The sequence below is a fragment of the Lycium barbarum genome, chromosome 3 (assembly GCF_019175385.1).
Source record: "Lycium barbarum isolate Lr01 chromosome 3, ASM1917538v2, whole genome shotgun sequence".
Lineage (NCBI taxonomy): Eukaryota > Viridiplantae > Streptophyta > Magnoliopsida > Solanales > Solanaceae > Lycium > Lycium barbarum.
This window is the reverse complement of record NC_083339.1, coordinates 36,151,752-36,169,550: the sequence shown is the minus strand read 5'-3', so window position 1 is coordinate 36,169,550 and position 17,799 is coordinate 36,151,752. Positions and strand designations below refer to the sequence as shown.

At 36.8% G+C, this 17,799-nt stretch overlaps 2 protein-coding genes across 2 annotated transcripts; both read left to right on the top strand.

Moving 5' to 3' along the window:
• The first annotated feature begins 6,209 nt into the window (after window positions 1-6,209).
• LOC132633848 (uncharacterized) lies at window positions 6,210-7,361 on the top strand. Its single transcript, XM_060350276.1, has 3 exons — window positions 6,210-6,718; window positions 6,804-6,863; window positions 6,959-7,361. The coding sequence occupies exons 1-3, from the start codon at window positions 6,235-6,237 to the stop codon at window positions 7,048-7,050; spliced, it is 636 nt and encodes a 211-aa protein (XP_060206259.1). The 5' UTR covers window positions 6,210-6,234; the 3' UTR covers window positions 7,051-7,361.
• A 2,730-nt stretch (window positions 7,362-10,091) lies between these two features.
• Window positions 10,092-11,197, top strand: LOC132630719 (uncharacterized). The gene is made up of 4 exons (XM_060346285.1): window positions 10,092-10,292; window positions 10,561-10,653; window positions 10,734-10,832; window positions 10,916-11,197. The coding sequence occupies exons 1-4, from the start codon at window positions 10,185-10,187 to the stop codon at window positions 11,195-11,197; spliced, it is 582 nt and encodes a 193-aa protein (XP_060202268.1). The 5' UTR covers window positions 10,092-10,184.
• The last annotated feature ends 6,602 nt before the right edge of the window (window positions 11,198-17,799 follow it).

The window sequence follows — 17,799 nt, the reverse complement described above, 5'->3', positions numbered from 1 at the left end:
CCAAACATTAGCCATAAACACTTAAGAGTTCAATTCCAAACCAACACTTTTTCTACAGAAATTTCGGCAGCATTTCCCCTGTAAATCCTCCATCCCCGAGAATTCAACTCGGCCAAAATACAACAACAAATCCGAGAATTTAACTCGGCCAAAATAGCAACAACAATACCAACAATTATTCCAACAATATCCACAATCGATTCAAAACACATACTAACATTAGCAACTTCTTTCTACAACTTCAACGGCGTTTCACTTATATTCAATTCATATTTGCTCACACATTCAAATACTAATCCGAAGCCATTCAAACGATATTCAAGAACGCTTCAAATAATCCGCACGATATTCACAATAATCCAACCGATATGCCATTCCATCCAAAACTTCCCAAATGCAATAACAAAAACAACAACAACACATTTTCTCCTTTCAATTCATGAACTAGACCAACAATTCACATACTAACAACATCATTTTTCCATATATACAAGAAAACTATATTCAAATCACATTAACTTCTAAAACAACTCTCCAACCATCACAACTTCACTAGAATCATCACAATTTCATTATCAACATAGCATCCACAACAACAACAGCCAAACACTAGATAAAATAATTAAGTCGTTATTCCTACACAATGCAACACATACACTGCCACACACCAACACCCATATTTTCTTAAATTTCATCCATTTCTACTTACTACAACCTACACAACCATCCATAACATATAAAAAAATATATGAATTCTTACTTTTTTCCTTGATTTCCCACTTGACAAGAATTTTGGACTTGCCACAAAGAATAGTTTTCTTGCTCCAATAATTATACCACGTTGAAGAGGACCCTTGAATTAGTAGAAATACTAGGAGAATATATTTTTTTGGATCATGATTAATGGCTTCAAATTTTTTTCTTTTTCCTTGTTCTTGGCCGAATGGCCTTGTCTCTCTCTCTCAAGTTTCTTTTTTTTCGTGAAAGTTCTTGAAATGTCATGATAAATAATATGGCCCTCTCTTTTATTTCTTGGATTTAAATTTTTCATGGGCCTTGGCCCATCCCCCCTATGGCCGGCCACCTTGGGCCTCTTCATCTTTTTTTTTCAAGCCCAATTATTCCATGTCCAAGTTTTGTAATTCATGAAACTATTTTCCCAAATTTCCAATTTTGCCCTTAGCCTTCCTCAACATTTCCGCATCAATAGTTTTCATGAACAACTTATATATCAAGTAAGGTCAAAATATTGCCTTGTCCCTTACTAGTCACAATTATCCCAAATTATTCGAATGTGCAAAGTACGGGATATAACACTTATATCATGGCATCATGATAAAAGGGTTGATGATGGGATTATGAGACACCCAGCTGATTCAATGGTATGGAAAAACTTTGATGAGCTTCACCCATCTTTTGCTGCTGAGCCTCGTAATGTAAGACTTGGGCTTGCTAGTGATGGATTTCAACCATTTGGAATGTCCAGAACTCCATACAGCATTTGGCCCATGGTACTTATTCCTTATAATTTACCACATTGGCTTTGCATGAAGCAAGAGAATTTTATTTTGTCACTGCTTATACCTGGTCCTGAGAGTCCTGGGGATGCAATTGATGTCTATCTTCAACCTTTGATAGAGGAGTTGAATGAATTATGGGAAACTGGAGTGGAGACCTTTGATGCGTCAACTAAAAAGAATTTTACATTACATGCGTGTTTGTTATGGACCATCAACGACTTTCCAGCATATGCAAATTTGTCTTGATGGAGTACAAAAGGAAAATTGGCTTGCCCATGTTGCAATAAAGGAACTGTTTCCACAAGGCTAAAAAATTGTAAAAAACAGTGTTACATGGGCCACAAACGCTTTCTTCCTCTTGATCACAAATGGAGGAATGATAAAGCGTCATTTGATGGCACTAAGGAGACGAGACTACCACCAAAAATGTTGTCCAGTGGTGATATACTTGATCAAGTTGCCGATTTAGATGGGTTACCACTAACAAAGGATCCAAAGAAGAAGAATAAGATATCACATGAAAGTAGGGGTGATAATTGGAATAAGAAGAGTATATTCTTTGATCTTCCTTATTGGAAAACTTTGTTGTTGCAACATAATCTAGATGTGATGCACATTGAGAAAAATATCTGTGATAATATATTGGGGACAATCTTAAATTTCAAAGGAAAAACCAAAGACACCTTGAATACTCGGTTGGATTTACAAGCAATGAACATACGAAAAGATTTGCATCCAATAAAAAATGGGGATAAATATGAGTTACCACCAACATGTTACACATTATCTCCTGAAGAGAAGCAAATTTTTTCAATTTCTTAAAGAATCTAAAGGTCCCAGATGGATTTTCATCAAATATTTCCCAGTGTGTGAACCTTAAAGATCGCAAAATTTCAGGATTAAAAAGTCACGATTGTCATGTTATTCTACAACATTTACTCCCACTTTCCATACGTGGTATGCTCTGCAAATCTGTGTCGGAACCACTTATTGAGTTGTCTTTATTTTTCAAAGTGCTTGGGGAGAAATGTTTGAGTGTGGATGTGTTGGAACAAATAGAAGCCCAAATACCATTAACCTTGTGCAAGTTAGAAAGGGTCTTTCCTCCTGCATTTTTCGATGTCATGGTGCACTTGGCAATTCATTTACCTAATGAAGCTAAGATTGCTGGACCAATTCAATATCGATGGATGTATCCAATAGATCGCTACCTACACTTTTTGAAGTCTTTTATTGGTAATATGGCTCGCCCAGAAGGTTCGATTGTAGAGGGATATTTAGCAACTGAATGTATGACTTTATGTTCAAGGTATTTGAATACAATGAAGACAAAATTTAATTGCCTTGAACGAAATTATGATGGTGGTGTTTTTGAATCTGAGGGAGGTTTGACAATTTTTTGTCAACAAGGAAAACCTATAAAGGGTAGGAAAGGTAGCAAGCAAGATAAACTTGATTCAACTGAAATGGAGCAGGCACATTTTTATATATTGAATAATTGTGATGAAATTCAACCATTTCTCGAGTAAGTAATGACTTAATCTAATAATTTACTGATACGTTGTCCATATTTTTCATTTAAAATGACTTGTAGTTACACTTAAATTATTTGTAGAGAGTTTTCACAAATTCATGTTGATACCTGTCAACAAAGTTCAGATGTGGAATGGAATAGGCAGTTCATTGCTTGGTTGCAAGAAAAGGTGAGTATCTTTTAATCAAAAAAAATCCTGAATCAAATATGTAAATAGTATTTGCTAAAATATGTAGTCGATGTTGTTAGGTTGCAAGATTACACAAACACGATGATAGTAAGAGAATGGAAGATTTGCTCTCACTGGCACGTGGTCCTTTGCCATATGTGACAAGATTCAAAGGCCACATTATTAGTGGATATAGGTTTCACGTGCAAGAGTATGATAAAGGTTTGAGAACCCAAAATTCCGGGGTGGTTGTAGTTGGTGAGACTGATGAAGAGCAAAAAGAAATGGATTACTATGGCGAGTTAACCGAGGTTCTTGAATTACAATTTGTTGAGGGAAGAAGAGTTATTTTGTTTCGATGCACGTGGTTTGATGTATATGATCAAGAGAGGGGAGTTAAAATGGATGAATATGGTTTTGTAAGTGTTAACCGCCAGCGATTTTTGAAAACAAATGAGCCTTTTGTATTAGCCAACCAAGCATCACAAGTATTTTATGTTGTCGATCATTCCAATAAAGGTTGGCATATTGTACGAAAGGTTCAACCTCGTGATTCTTTTGACATTTTGCAAAAAGAAGATGATGACTTAGAGGAGTTAGATAACTCTACACAAATGAAAAGGAAAAGAACACATGAAGGTTTGGAGCTTTATTATGATTTCTTTTAATTTGTTAATTTCTTTTTTGGTTAATGATAATTCTTATTTTTTTTTGGGAAAGTCCAGGAGGCTTTTTGGGCCTAGGGCTAGTTTTATTAATTTTCTAACACGCAAAAATGATGTGATGATATTACAAATGATAATACTAAGATAATGAGAAACTAATACAAGAACGAATATGGATTCAAGGCCCTTGTTCTTTGAGCTTGTAAAATCATCTAAATTGTGGAATTCTATCACCTTGTCTTGATCTTCTAGCCTTTCCAAAATGTCTTGGTACTTCATCAATTTTTCTTGGATCTTGTAGACTTTGTTGAAGTGGTAGGGACAGCCCCTTATTGCTTTGCTCATCTCATTAGTATATGCCTCGGAACAAATTCCTCATTCATCTTACCATCCCAACTATGCTTCCTTGCATGAGTTTTATTTTTGTTTTTTTCACTTTGCACCTGTTTAGAAGACAAGTCCCCATTCCTTGTAGCATTGAGAAAATTCTGTGTAGCTGACTCTTCATCAAGATTAATTTTCCTTTCTTCACCTGCAATTGCTACTTGTAAATTTACAGTGTTCTTTTGTACATTGACAACTTGAGATTGTTTTTTATCCTTTGCATTGGCCTCATGTTGCCTAACCTGCTTCTGAGTGTTATGTTCCTTGCCTGAAACTTTTAAGTTTACAGAAGTAGCATGTAAGACCTGAATCTTCTTTTTTGCAGCACTTTGCATAGCCTCGCTATTCTTTCCTTCTGAATTTAAAGTAATTTGTTATTGCTGAGTTTCTTGCACATTTGTATTACCTTTGCCACCTGATTTTCCATGGGTAGAAACACTACCAGCCTTCTTACCACCACTCTTATGGTCCTTTACTGCACCAGATAAAACTGGTGCAACAGTTTTACTTTGCTGCTGCTTAGGAGTATTAATAGTTGAAGTTAACTCATTTGCAAGTATCATATCTGCTTCCTGGCCAGACTGAAACTCAGCACCCCTCATTGGAGTCACCGAATCACTTACAGAAATATCAATTTGATGCTGTTTCTCCTTTGCGCACTTCACTTCATTCTTATCTACCTCTTGACTACTTGCAGTGACACTCTCACCAGGTTGAGTGCCAACTATCTCTAGCTCATTAACTCTATAGCTTCACTCTCATCTGTAACTTTATCAAACATAACATTTATTTCTTGTGATGATGTTATAGACTCAGGAGTCTGCCCATCAACTGCCTTATCTCTTGAATCCTCATCATGACCTTGCAAACTATAATCTTTACAATACTTCGGCATGAAATCGTATTGTATTTTTACCCACTTAGTTTTAACTTCTCCAGTAGCACTATCAACAGCTTGAATAGCCACACACTTATGATGTTCCTTCAACGAATCTACCACCACTTTGAACGAGCACAGCTAGGTCGTGTCTTATTTTTAGCATCCAAATCTAATGTTAATGGCTTTCCTACTGCAGAAGCCATTGAAAATAACTGAGACTTCCCAAAATAATTAGGTGCTAAGGTTGGGAATGAAATCCAAGCAATTGGAATGCTCGTTTCTTTCTCCGGATCAAACCATGGATCCCATTTAAGTGTTCGCATTGGATGGGACCATTGAGATTCTTTAAGCCAAAACGCACGCTTAGACATGAGAGTTACGTAATCTTCAAACAACTTGCATCTAATCAAAATGTGTCTATTACACAAAAAACCAATAGTAGCATCAGTTTTTAGTTCACACTGCCTAGCAAGTGATGTACGTAGAAATTGCATGTCGGGCACTCCATATGTAAACTTACCAATAACTGCATATTGTAATTCCTCGTGAATGATCATCTGATTAATTTCTTCCTTGGAATATTGAATTGTTGGTTCCCCAATATGCACGTATATGATAGGTTTAAATGGAGTAGGAGGCACAATATTTGTTTCTCCACTGTTTGAAAACAAACCAGTGGCCTGTGGATCGTTGTTGTTGTTTAAAATTGTTGATTTTAGTAATTTTGTATAGTCTAGGGTGGGTTGGGGTGGAGCAACCTCTGAAGGAGGCTGCTTCATGGTTGGATTGGCCATTAATGGCCGGAAAAAGCTAGGGTTTGGCGTGGGGTTTTGAGTCTTGCTGTTGATTCTTTATTATTTACTCTGAATTTTTTTCCCAGTGAATTAATCTTGAATATTACCTCGCTCTTACTATAGTAGTAATGGTTCATGCAAGGAATCTTGTGACATGTACATTGTGTCTTCATTCTGAATGTCGTTCTCAATTTACTTTTCTTCTTATTGAAAACTGCCGACTTTGCTCTTATATATTTGTTTTGGTATTAGGTTGACATGAATCCCTCAAAAATCCAGAAGTATGAAATGGGATCATCTTCAAAGATTGTTAAGCATGAATTCATTCAACCTGGTGCCTTAGCAGCAAAGGGATGGGGAGGGAAAAGCTTAAGAGTAATGGGCTCTTTAAGAGTTAATGCCGAACAGAGGACTCTAATTGCCAAAAATAAGAGTTGTAATACAGCAACTTCTAAGTTGAATATGCTAGCTGAGAAAAATTTCAATGTGCACCCTTATTTTGAAGCAATGGAAGACAATTTCCCCCTCTATCAAGAAGCTGAAATGACTCAAGACGCTCAGAGAAGTGACAGAAGTGGTCGAGGACAAAGCATAAGAGTTACTGCTGAAAAGAGGACTCCGATTGGAACAAATAGAAGTTGTACTCCAGCAACTTCTAATCTAAATAAGCCAACAAAGAGAAGTATCCTTGTGCCTCCTGATTTTGATCCAATGGAAAACTCCCTTTATCAAGATGCTGAAGTGACTCTAGATGTTCAGAGAAGTGATACTAGTATTTTATTTTCTTCTGTGTAATATTTCTTGTTGTTAGTGGACTTGAACCTTTTGTTTTGTTTGACTTACACTACAATTTGCAGGTCCATTTGAATCTCATAAGGCAAACAAAGTGGCTGCAGTGACTCGAGATGTTCAGAGAAGTGAGACTTCTATTTAATTTCTTCTCTGTAATATTTTTCTTGCTGTTAGTGGGCTTGAACTTCTTGTATTGTTTGACTTACACTAAAATTTGCAGGTCCATTTGAATCTCAAAAGGCAAAAAAAGTGGCTGAAGTGACTCGAGATGTTCAGAGAAGTGAAACTGGTATTTTATTTTCTTCTGTGTAATATCTTTTTGTTTTTAGTGGGCTTGAACTTTTTGTATTGTTTGACTTAAAATTTGCAAGTCTATTTGAATCTCAAAAGGCAAAAAAGGTGGCTGAAGTTACTTGAGATTGTTAGAGAAGCGAAACTAGATTTTTTTTTAATAAAGTCCACTAGGCTGCCACTTGCAATGCAGCTCTTCAGCATCACCGCACAGTCTATAGTACTAGCTGCAGTGGTTCCCTTCAGTTGTTGTATGTATAATGCAACCATCTTCCAGCTTTCGTGTCCTCATTTTGTTGTTGTGAGTCCATGCTAAGCCTGCACTCTCCTTGTCAAGGTACCTGCAAAACAGAAACCAGTGTGAGAAATAAAGTACCATCATGTTCTTTCCTTGAACATGATGGCAGTGATCCCTTTCTCTCCACCTCACCACCCTTGTGTCTCCATGTTACATCACACCAACAGCCTGTTGCACATTATTAGTCTAAATCACCTTGTTCCAACAGCAACACTACAAAGTGACAGCACCAGGCTGTTCCTCTGTTGTGTGTCTGATAGAGGCAGCAGTAGAACCTGTATCTCCTAAGCATAGCTATGATGTTAATGCCATCACAGCAGCCTTCACCTTGGTCCTACTGCTTTGTGTAATATCATTCTGAAGTTTAGCAAAATCCTCCAAACTTCTCTGCATATTCAAACCCCTCCCCCCTCCCTTGTTTTTTTTTTCAATACACTCCCCTCCTGGTTACCACCAGGAATAATAGGTGTTGTATTTCTGATGCTTGCATGACAAACAAGCATCAGCTTACTGCACTAATCTGCAAAGAGCATCAATATGCCCCAGCAGTACTGTGCCATTTACTGCATTGATCTGCAGTTGCACATCCTAGCAACCAGCTTCTTAATTCCTGTCCACCTTTTGTTGCCCATGCCATGGAAACAAACAGGTCTGAGCCACCAAGTTTGCTCCTGAACTGTTTCCACACTACCAGGTCTGAGCCACCTAGTTTGTTGTCCATGCCATGCTGCTGCACCTCTAATGCTTGTCTGATAGACACAGCACCAGCAGTAGTTTAACCGGCTGCTGCTCCCATATTCTACTGTCAATTCCTATGTATATTTTTCCTGCTGATGCCACATATGATTGACACCACTGAACTGAACAAGTTGCTGTATCAAACCTTCCCATTTGCTACTGTCCATCCCAACTGATGCCTTATATGATTCTACAGTAACCAGCTGTAGTTCCTAACTGCTATAGGAACAAATGCCACCAGCAGCAGATGCACACCAGTAGCAACAAATGCTGCCTTGTGCACCAACAACAATCAAACCAGGCTGCAAAGTGACAGCACCTTGTGCCTTTCCATGCTGCTCTTCTAATGCATGTGTGAGAAAGGCCAGCATTAGTAGAAACTGCTGCTGCTGTCCTATTCTATCTCCCATACCATGTTACAAACATGCTACATTACTTGTTTTTTTACTTCTCCTTGCATAAACACCAGCTATTCCTCCAACTAAACAACTGTCCACTGCAATCAACTGTAGTGCCTTGCAACTCTAACTTGCTGCTTACAAGCTGCTACATATCCACCAGGTTACACCAGAAACCAATTCCAACTCTGCAACACATCATTTCCATATACCTAGAATCCAGGCTCTCTACCCAAAATAGTTTTAAATGAATGGTTCCATCAATATGTATCTTCCCATCAAGCATTTGAACCAAAAAAACCATATTTCCCATTTTTCCCCTGATCATGAAAAATCAGTCTTGATATTCCAAACCATCAGGTTCTCCATACAAACATATTTTAAATGATTGTATACATCATTATCCATCATTCTAACAAACTTTTCGACCTAAAAAATCATATTTCCCATTTTGCCCCTCATTAAGAAACGAGAATTTTATTTTCTTCTGTGTGATATTTTTTTGTTGTTAATAGACTTGAAATTTTTGGTATTGTTTTACTTAGATTAAAATTTGCAGGTCCATTTGAATCTCAAACGGCAAAAAAAGTTGCTGAAGTGGATCAAGATGCTCAGACTAGTGAAACTAGTACCTTATTTTCTTTTGTATAATATTTTGTTGTTGTTAGTGGCTTGGACGTTTTGTTTTGTTTGACGTACTTTAAATTTTGCAGGTCCATGTGAATCTGAAAAGACAAATAAAGTGAGAGGAATGAACATTTGTAAGAAAGTTTTGCGATTGAAACCTGGAGAAAAGTTAAGAGTCACTTTCTACCAAAATCGAGTTGTTGGGCCGAATCACGCCTCATTTGCTAGACACTTGGGTTTGCTAGTTTTTTATCGTAATATGTGCCCGCTGCGAGTACACTCATGGTTGGACATCGAAGAACATAAGCTTGAGCACATGTGGAAAGCTGTTACTGTAAGTATATACAACATTGCTTTCTTGATTTAATCGAAAGTGAAAATTTGATATGACAATTAATGTCTAGGTGATATATCACCCTCCCTAGCAGCATTAAAAAAATTCTGTGCAGTAGAATCCTCATCCATATCAATTCTGCTTCTTTCCCTTCCTGCTACTGCTACTTGCAAGTGTCCTTGAGATTGTTTTACTGCAACCTGATTTTGGCTTTTGACATTGGATGTAGAATGCTGCAAAACCTGTGCATTTACCAGTTGATTATGCTTATTTGCATCATGGTGTACCACCTGAGATACTTGCCTCCTGTATTACCATTATTCTTTTGTTGTTGCATCTGCTGATTAGAACCAGTAGCATGTTTGTTCCCACTTCTCTTCATCACTTCATCTGGCTGTTGTTTGTGAGCTGTAAAATTTTTAGTTGTATGCTGCTGCTTATGATTATTAGCCTTGGGAGACACATTAGTTTCAAGTGCCTTGTCTGCTTGTTGCCTTGTTTGCACCACAGCATCCCTCAAGTGAAATGGAATAACTGAAGCACTCTTAGTCGCATGAACTTGCTGCTGTTTGTGTACTATTTTTTCAGCCAACTTCTCAACACTCATATCCATGACTTGACTTATTTAAGACACTTATGTTGATATTTTTCTCTATATCAGGGAAAATTTGACAGTGATGACATGATTGATCATAGAAGTCATGTTTTGCAACATATGAGAAAACTTTGGAATAATTGGAGATGATCATTGCACAAGAAAATGAAATCGAAGTCGTTGCATGAGGTTCTAAAAGATGAGCCGGCAGGAGTAGAAAAGAGTGATTGGCAATGGTTGGTCAAGGAACATTTCTTATCTGCTAAATTTAAGGTTTGATTTCATAGCCATTAACAAATAGCATTTTATTTCAAGTGGCATGCGATTACTTTTCAAGAACAATTTATGGCAGGGCCAAAAAAAAATCAGAATATTTTTGATATCTTCTTTCCACAGGACCCACAAAATAAAGTTGCAGTGATGTTTTTTATACTCTTTTTTTCCCTCTATTTACTCTCTGCTACCTAGCTTCAAAGCTAACCTTAATAATAGAATCATTAAACTACCTTATAATAATTTCACTATTGTGTTGTTAATGCAGGAAGCAAGTACAAGAAACTCAGTCAATAGGTCTAAGGTAGTTATGCCTCATCATACGGGTAGCAAACCTTATAGAGAGATTAATTACGAAATGGTAAGTAAACCATGTAACCCTATGAGGAAATCTCCTCTTTGTATGAAAGATATATGTGACTTGTTTTTTTAATTGTAAAGGGAGGCAAAGATGGTAATCCACCAAACATGGCAATTATTTTCTTTGAGACTCATAAGAAGGACGATGAGCTTGTCGAACCTGAAACCATCGAAAAATATGTATGTCTTTTTATAAATTTCATTTAACATCCTTCCTCTTCTTTAGTGTATTGCAATATTTTAAACATTCTTATATTTTATAGGCTGAAATCCAAGAGCTAGTACAATCTGAACCATCTCTTACTAATATTGAGGTAGTGGAAAGGTGCTTTGGACCTCAATGCAAAAGTCATGCAGTTGGATTTGGGGGTGGGATAACCGCTAAGGAGTTGAAAGGTGGTACCACCTCAAAGGCTGCATTATTGGAAGAGCTTAAAACAACTAAAAAAGAAAAGGAATCACTACAAAACCGCATGGTATTCTGGAGAGTAAATATGAACGGCTTGAACGTATGTTGGTTCGTTAGCCTTCATCACCTCCACTAGGTTAGTAAATTTTCTGTCAGCTATTACATAATGCGTATTTCTCAATAGATTTAGTGATATGTTTTACAAGTGCTCCTATTTGATAACGACTTTGCTAATGCAGTAGCCTGTTTTGCTATTATGATTTTATCTAGAGACTAGATTCAAGTGTTTTAATTTTTTAAATAGTTCTAATGTGTACGTCAACAGATATGCATTCTTCTGGCGTTTGAGATTTGTGGATTTATTTGTTAATTTTTTATGATGATGATGATGGCGTTTGGGTAAAAGAGTAGTTCATCGGATATGTCTATTTGGTTGAACTGTTTGTGAACAATTAGAGTTGCTTCGTGGAAAATATGTTGGATAATGTTTGGACTATATACTCTTTCCGGATCATATAATGAACAATGGAACAGATCGAGATCAGCTCCAATGATCAACCCTCCAGCAAAGGTATATATATATATATGCGCACCAAAATTTGTGTAAGGTAATTAAAAATAAATGTGTGTTGATTGTCCCATAATGCACCGGGTAATTTCTAGTTGTGACTGTTTCAAGATGGAAGAAGCTTATTGTGATAGCTTTATTGATCATTTTTATCTCCACGTTGCCATATCTCTGTTTTGAGAAATCAAAATGCTATAGATTAATTATAAGCCCTTAAGAATATGTTAGCTACTATATGGCTGAACCATTTTTCGTATACTTCAAATACAATCTGTTTGCTCCTTTAGAAATTCCTTTCTTTCAAGTATCAAAATGACAGTCTTCATTACTAATGTGAAATAGTTTTACGGTCAAGCCAAAACCTTAGGGTGATTGGTAGTGTTGAAATTTCATTAAGATTAAGAATGAAATGGCTACGAGTGAGAAGGATCTATTGGTTGGGATGATATATTTACTTTTGACATGTATAGAGGTATATTATGATAAATCTATGTTTTTCTACTGTTCGGTAGCTCTTTGTTGTTTGCTATTCATACTATGTTAACATGTTGATAGCTAATGCATGATATATTTGCTCCAATTGTTTGGCTAACTGGTGATTAAATTATTCCTTTATTTTTTAAACTAGGAAAATAGCTAGCAGGCATTCTGTTACTAAACTGACATGGATTGTTCTTTTAACAGATCAAGAACTTGAAGATGGAAGAAATGTGCTCGAACAAAGTGTAGAGCAAGTTGAAGCGCATTATGTTTATTGTTTTATTAGTATTGGTGCAGAGACGTCATTTGTACATATGCTACAATTTCCTTTTCTCAATTTTTAGGATTTGATGGATTTATTTTATTGGACATATATATATGTTTTTCAGTAATTAATGTGACGTTTAGGTTTTTGCGCCTAACAATGAAATTTTATATGAATATCAATTATTTGGTATGTTTTAGGTTGCATGTGAAAGCATATAAAATAATACTACTTCAGAAGAGCATGGGAAAATTATGAATTATTTAATTATTTTTATTAAAATTTGCAAAAGGAACTTCGGTCATTAAAAGTATTTTGATCAACGACAGGAATTTCAGTCGCTAAAAGTACTTAATAACGACTGGAGTTTGTTGTTTTATTTCAAGGTTTAACGACTAGAGAGGTCATCAACGAAGGGAAATTTGGTCGTTGTAAGGAAGTACAACGACTGGATTAGTTGTTGTCGTTAAAAGATATTTAACGACTGGGTTTGCAATCCGGTCGTTAAGTTTTAACGACGGAGCTTTTAATGACCGGTGTCGACCGAATTTTACCCCGTCGTTATTGACTTATAGCGACCGGATTTAATCTTTTAACGACCAAATTTCCCCTCGCTAAAGACCATTTCTCTTGTAGTGCATGGTCGGGTATGCTATGTAAATGCTATGTATATGATATGAGTATGTATATGATATGAATACGAATATGATACGATATGAATGTGGATAAGGGTATGTATATGAATACGAGTACAAATACCAAAAGAATACGATTTGGATGTAAGTACACAAATACGCATTAGAAATGGAAAGCCCTATGAAAGGCAAGTATGTGCCTATGACGATGATATCACCATCTCCAATCTTGTGCTATTTCATATGTTTCTTATTATGCTTCTATTTGATATTGATCATGCTTTACATACTCAGTACATTCTTCGTACTGACGTCCTTTTATTTGTGGACACTGCGTCATGCCCGCAGGTGCACAGGGAGACAGGCTCGATCCAAATCGGTATTCTCAGAGACTACATAGCAGAGCTCCATTTCATTCGGAGCCATAGCTTTTGGGTACTTATTCTTTTGTGTATATAATTATGGGCATAGCGGGGTCCTGTCCCGCTTATGTGATATGTTATACTCTCCTTATAGGCTCGTAGATACGTGTATATGGATATATATGTCTGGCCTTGTCGGCCTATATTTTGTATATCATTTTGACAGCCTTGTCGGCTCATGTACATTGATGCGGCATAGATGCCAACCATGATATGAAAATCATTTTCGTCCAATGGGACTAGCATAAATGGAGATTAGAAATGTATGTTTAATTATGTGGCTCACCTAAATATAAGTGAAGTGTAAGCCAAGGGGTGCCCCGGGTGGGCTAGCACCGGGCGCTCGTCGCGGTCCTCTAGACGGATCGTGACAGCTGAGGTCTAGCAAGTTCGGAAGAAGGCTTTGAGGGGAACTAACTCGATGTGGCTCCGGTTGCTCAATTTCTAAAACCCCCAATTTTTAGGTTGGGTTCCAAAATCTTTCAATATTTTTCTTAAAATCCACATTCTAAGCATGGGATTTGATTCTAACCATGAAAATAATCATAAAATAGAGTTAGGAGACTTACCCACTGATTCTCCCTTGAATTCCCTTCAATTTCCTTCCAAAATTGCTTGCAACTTAAGGGTTTTAGAATGAAAGACTTACGGAAGAAGACACTAAAAGAACCACATTCTACTCAGCGAATTGCGCACCTGCACACCCATGTTCGCACCGGCGAACACGCACCGGCAGAAGAGACCTCGCCAGGGCACATTCCCACAAAATATCCCAAGCTTGTAGCGGCGGAGCTCAGCTCGCGGCAGCGCACACGCACCTCCTCTGATTCTTGACTTTCTCAACCGAAATCCCGAGACTCTCCCGAAACCTCCCTGATATAAACCAAATATGCAGACACATGTAAAAATGTGCTAAAAACTCACTCGTGCACTCGGAATTCCCAACAGAGGTCTCGTTGAGCAAGTCTACCCAAACGGGCAAAAGCCAACTTTCTAACTAAATACCAAAATGCCCCCCTGACCCTCGGGAACTTAACCACATAGAAACAGCCTATATTTAACGGTCCGAAGCTAATGGAACTGATGAAATTCCCAAAATGACACAAATACCCCTAATGATACCTAAAGTCAACCCAACACTTAAAGATTCCTTAACTTAGCAAATTTCCAATCTTAAGAGATTACAACTACCTCAGGAATCGTGTCAATCACGCCCACTACACAACAATCCCAAAACAAACAAAGGGGCATGTTCACAAGGTCAAAATAGGCAAAAATGAGAAAACAGCTAAAACAACCTAACGGTTCGTTACAAAGAGGAGCAACCTCAGCTTTTTGGTAGCGTTATCAAGGTGTAGAGGTGAGATAGGAAAAAGAAATTGATGTTTTGCCCTTTTTGGCCATGCACGGACTTGAAAAGCAAGGTTTTGACTTTGACCTTGGCAGAAATGACCGCATGACGCAGAGAGAAGATGAGACGGCTAGGGTTTCATACCCAAAATGTTGAAATGGAACAATACAAAAGGTCTATTTGGTTTAGGCGTATAAAAAGGGTAATGGTCCGGGTCCGGTCCTTATTGGACCGGGCTCGACTGATTTTTAAAAGGGGAGGGCCCAAATTTGATTTAATTAAAAGGTTTAATTGAAACTTGGCAATTTTTGCAAATGTGGCCACGATTTACATTAGTTGATTAACCAATAGTTTTCAATTGTAGACATAATTAAGTAGAAATCCATTAAAATTTAAATTTTTATTAAATTCATTAATAGTTAGAAATTAAAGTTATTTTGTAAATAACTAAAGTCAAAACTTAATTAAATTAATAATTGAGATGCAATTGATTATCTATATAATGAATTGAATTTCTTTGTTTAACGAAGAAAAATATTTATCAATTAATTACCACATAATTTGGAAAATTATTTAAATTATTTTCGCCATTTTGACTTTAAAAACCTGATAAATCATACTAAAAAAAATTATAATAATGTTAGAAAATGTGGAAATGATATACACTACTATACTAGATGATATTTTGTCCAATGAAATGGAAAAATATCACCAAAATCGTTTTTACTTGAGAAAATGCATAGGTTACTTTGTTTGTGATTCAAGAAGTCCGACTAATTAAATAAAATTTATGGAGGAAAAAAATTAGGTGTTAACAACTGCCTCTTTCATTCTCCATGGGAGGCAGAGCCTAGCCTAGATAATGAAATTTGACAAACCTAATTTTTGGCTGACCAAATCAATTTAATCCCTCTTAAAAACAAGAGAACTGCATGAATAAAGTTTTTAAAAAATTTCAGCAGGACCCTAGTTCTGGGGTTTCCAACATAGCTCATGCTATATGAGAATTCAGGTCGTTTGTAGGTCGACACGATTGGACTTCTAATGCACGGTTTTCTTTTTTAAGAATTTCCTTAACTCTTTTCAGTGTCAAAACTGAAGAACACCTAAAAGCTCTCTTTTCTCTCCTCTTACATACAAACCCTAACCCTAACGTAGTCACTCATGGTGGTGCCGAACACTGGCCAGCCACCGTTTGCGGCTAGCCAGCCTCTTGATCCCTCTTTGTCATCTCAATTCCCACCTCTACCATCCACCAAGTTACCCGACACCCTCTCTCCTCTTCCTATTCCTCCCGCTATACCTACCACGTCTTATGCGAATGTATTGAATAAACCCGATGTTGTGTCCATGCCTGAGTGTGATCCCATTCCATTAAAGAAGATCACATAAATTGATAGGATTCCTTACGTAAAATAGATGTCAAGTGAAGTTGATAGAATGGAAGTGATTTAGAACTTACAATACGCTACTGTTAGTAAGTTCTCCTACGATTGGCCTGAATTGGAAGAGTTGAGGACCATCATTCCTCAACAATAATGTGCTAAAGGAAAGTGCCAGGTAGGGTTTTTTTACGAACAAGCATGTTTTAATAAGATGCACTCGTTTGGAAGATTTTATTACAATTTCTTCTAAGAGCGCATTTTGGATTAAGTCGAGGGATGGTTTTTCTTACCAAATGAGACCATTAATTTATGATTCAAATTTTAATATTGATGAGGAAACCATGACTACTATGGCTTGGATATCGTTTGCAGACCTTCTTCCCACTTTCTTTGTGAAGCAATCATTGTTTACACTAGCTTCCGCGGTTAGGAAACCATTACAATTGGACTTGGCAACTGTTAACAAAACAAGACCAAAGTGTGCTAGTGTTAAAGTGCAAGTTGACTTATTGGTAGATCTCCCTAAGTTTGTGATGATTGATATAGAAGATGATCATACTAAGGAAAATCGCAGTGTTTTATGATCATCTTCCTAAATATTGTACTGAATACATGTTACAAGGTCATTCTAATGATGAATGTCGATTGCTGCATCCTAATAATGACAAATTTGTTGATCAAGTTGTTGATAAGAAGAAGATGGAGGAACCAATGCTAGAGCAGAATCAAGTCAATTAGGAAAAGAAGCGAAGATATATAGGATGGCATAAACATGTTCAGAAGTTTCTTCCTAAGGTGTCATCCAGTGGTAAAATTGTGGCTTATCCTGGTTCAAAGAGTAATATGGAATCAAATGGAGGAGATAAAAATGCTAATAATAGTAGTAAAAATGGTGCTGAAGGTAACAATAAGGTGATTCAAGATATAGTGGTAAGCGCAAACAAATTTGATGTACTAAAAACAATCATTGAGAAGGAAGAATCAAGCAAAATTGTTAATAAAGCAGAAGTGATTACTCGCAATGAAGAAAATGGTACTAAGGATATAATTGATGGTCGGTGCATGACTCTGTAATACAATTACAGATTACTATACTGTCATGCCTCAAACCCGACCTGGGATGTAACAGGCATCAAATGCTATGAACAACACCGGAAGCACCTTATTGAAATCAACGAACACCTAAACTTTTCTGTTAAACAACTATCTTAACAAATATGAAACAAATCATTTATAATTGAATGAAAGTATAACCATTCTTAGAGATAATTCAATGGAAGTCAAATCAAATACTAAGTTAATAAGTGTAAAAAAATGCCTTAATGAGTCCTACTAGACTCCAACACACTACCCAAAATCTGATAACTATCTGTGGAGCTTCTAAGATAATGAATAAATGTCTAACTCATCCGGACGCAGCCCGGAAACTAAAATACAAAAAGTAAAGATAGAATGGTGCCCCACGAAAAATCATGTGGGCTCGCTGAATGGTCTCGAAAGCAGCAAGTTCTCCTAAGCCGTAGGTGTATCACGAACCTGCTCTTCTACGTTAATTGACACACCATCAAAAGCAACAAAGCTATGCCTGAGTACTGGGTACTCAATGAATTTCTAAGGATCAATAGTTAATAA

What these genes read in the sequence shown, in the direction of transcription:
- LOC132633848 (XM_060350276.1), top strand. Translation starts at nt 6,235, where the DNA reads ATGGGATCATCTTCAAAGATTGTTAAGCATGAATTCATTCAACCTGGT. An exon ending in TGTTCAGAGAAGTGATACTA is followed by an intron (nt 6,719 to 6,803) that starts GTATTTTATTTT and finishes TACAATTTGCAG; the next exon opens with GTCCATTTGAATCTCATAAG. An exon ending in GACTCGAGATGTTCAGAGAA is followed by an intron (nt 6,864 to 6,958) that starts GTGAGACTTCTA and finishes TAAAATTTGCAG; the next exon opens with GTCCATTTGAATCTCAAAAG.
- LOC132630719 (XM_060346285.1), top strand. Translation starts at nt 10,185, where the DNA reads ATGAAATCGAAGTCGTTGCATGAGGTTCTAAAAGATGAGCCGGCAGGA. An exon ending in GAGAGATTAATTACGAAATG is followed by an intron (nt 10,654 to 10,733) that starts GTAAGTAAACCA and finishes TTAATTGTAAAG; the next exon opens with GGAGGCAAAGATGGTAATCC. An exon ending in CTGAAACCATCGAAAAATAT is followed by an intron (nt 10,833 to 10,915) that starts GTATGTCTTTTT and finishes TATATTTTATAG; the next exon opens with GCTGAAATCCAAGAGCTAGT.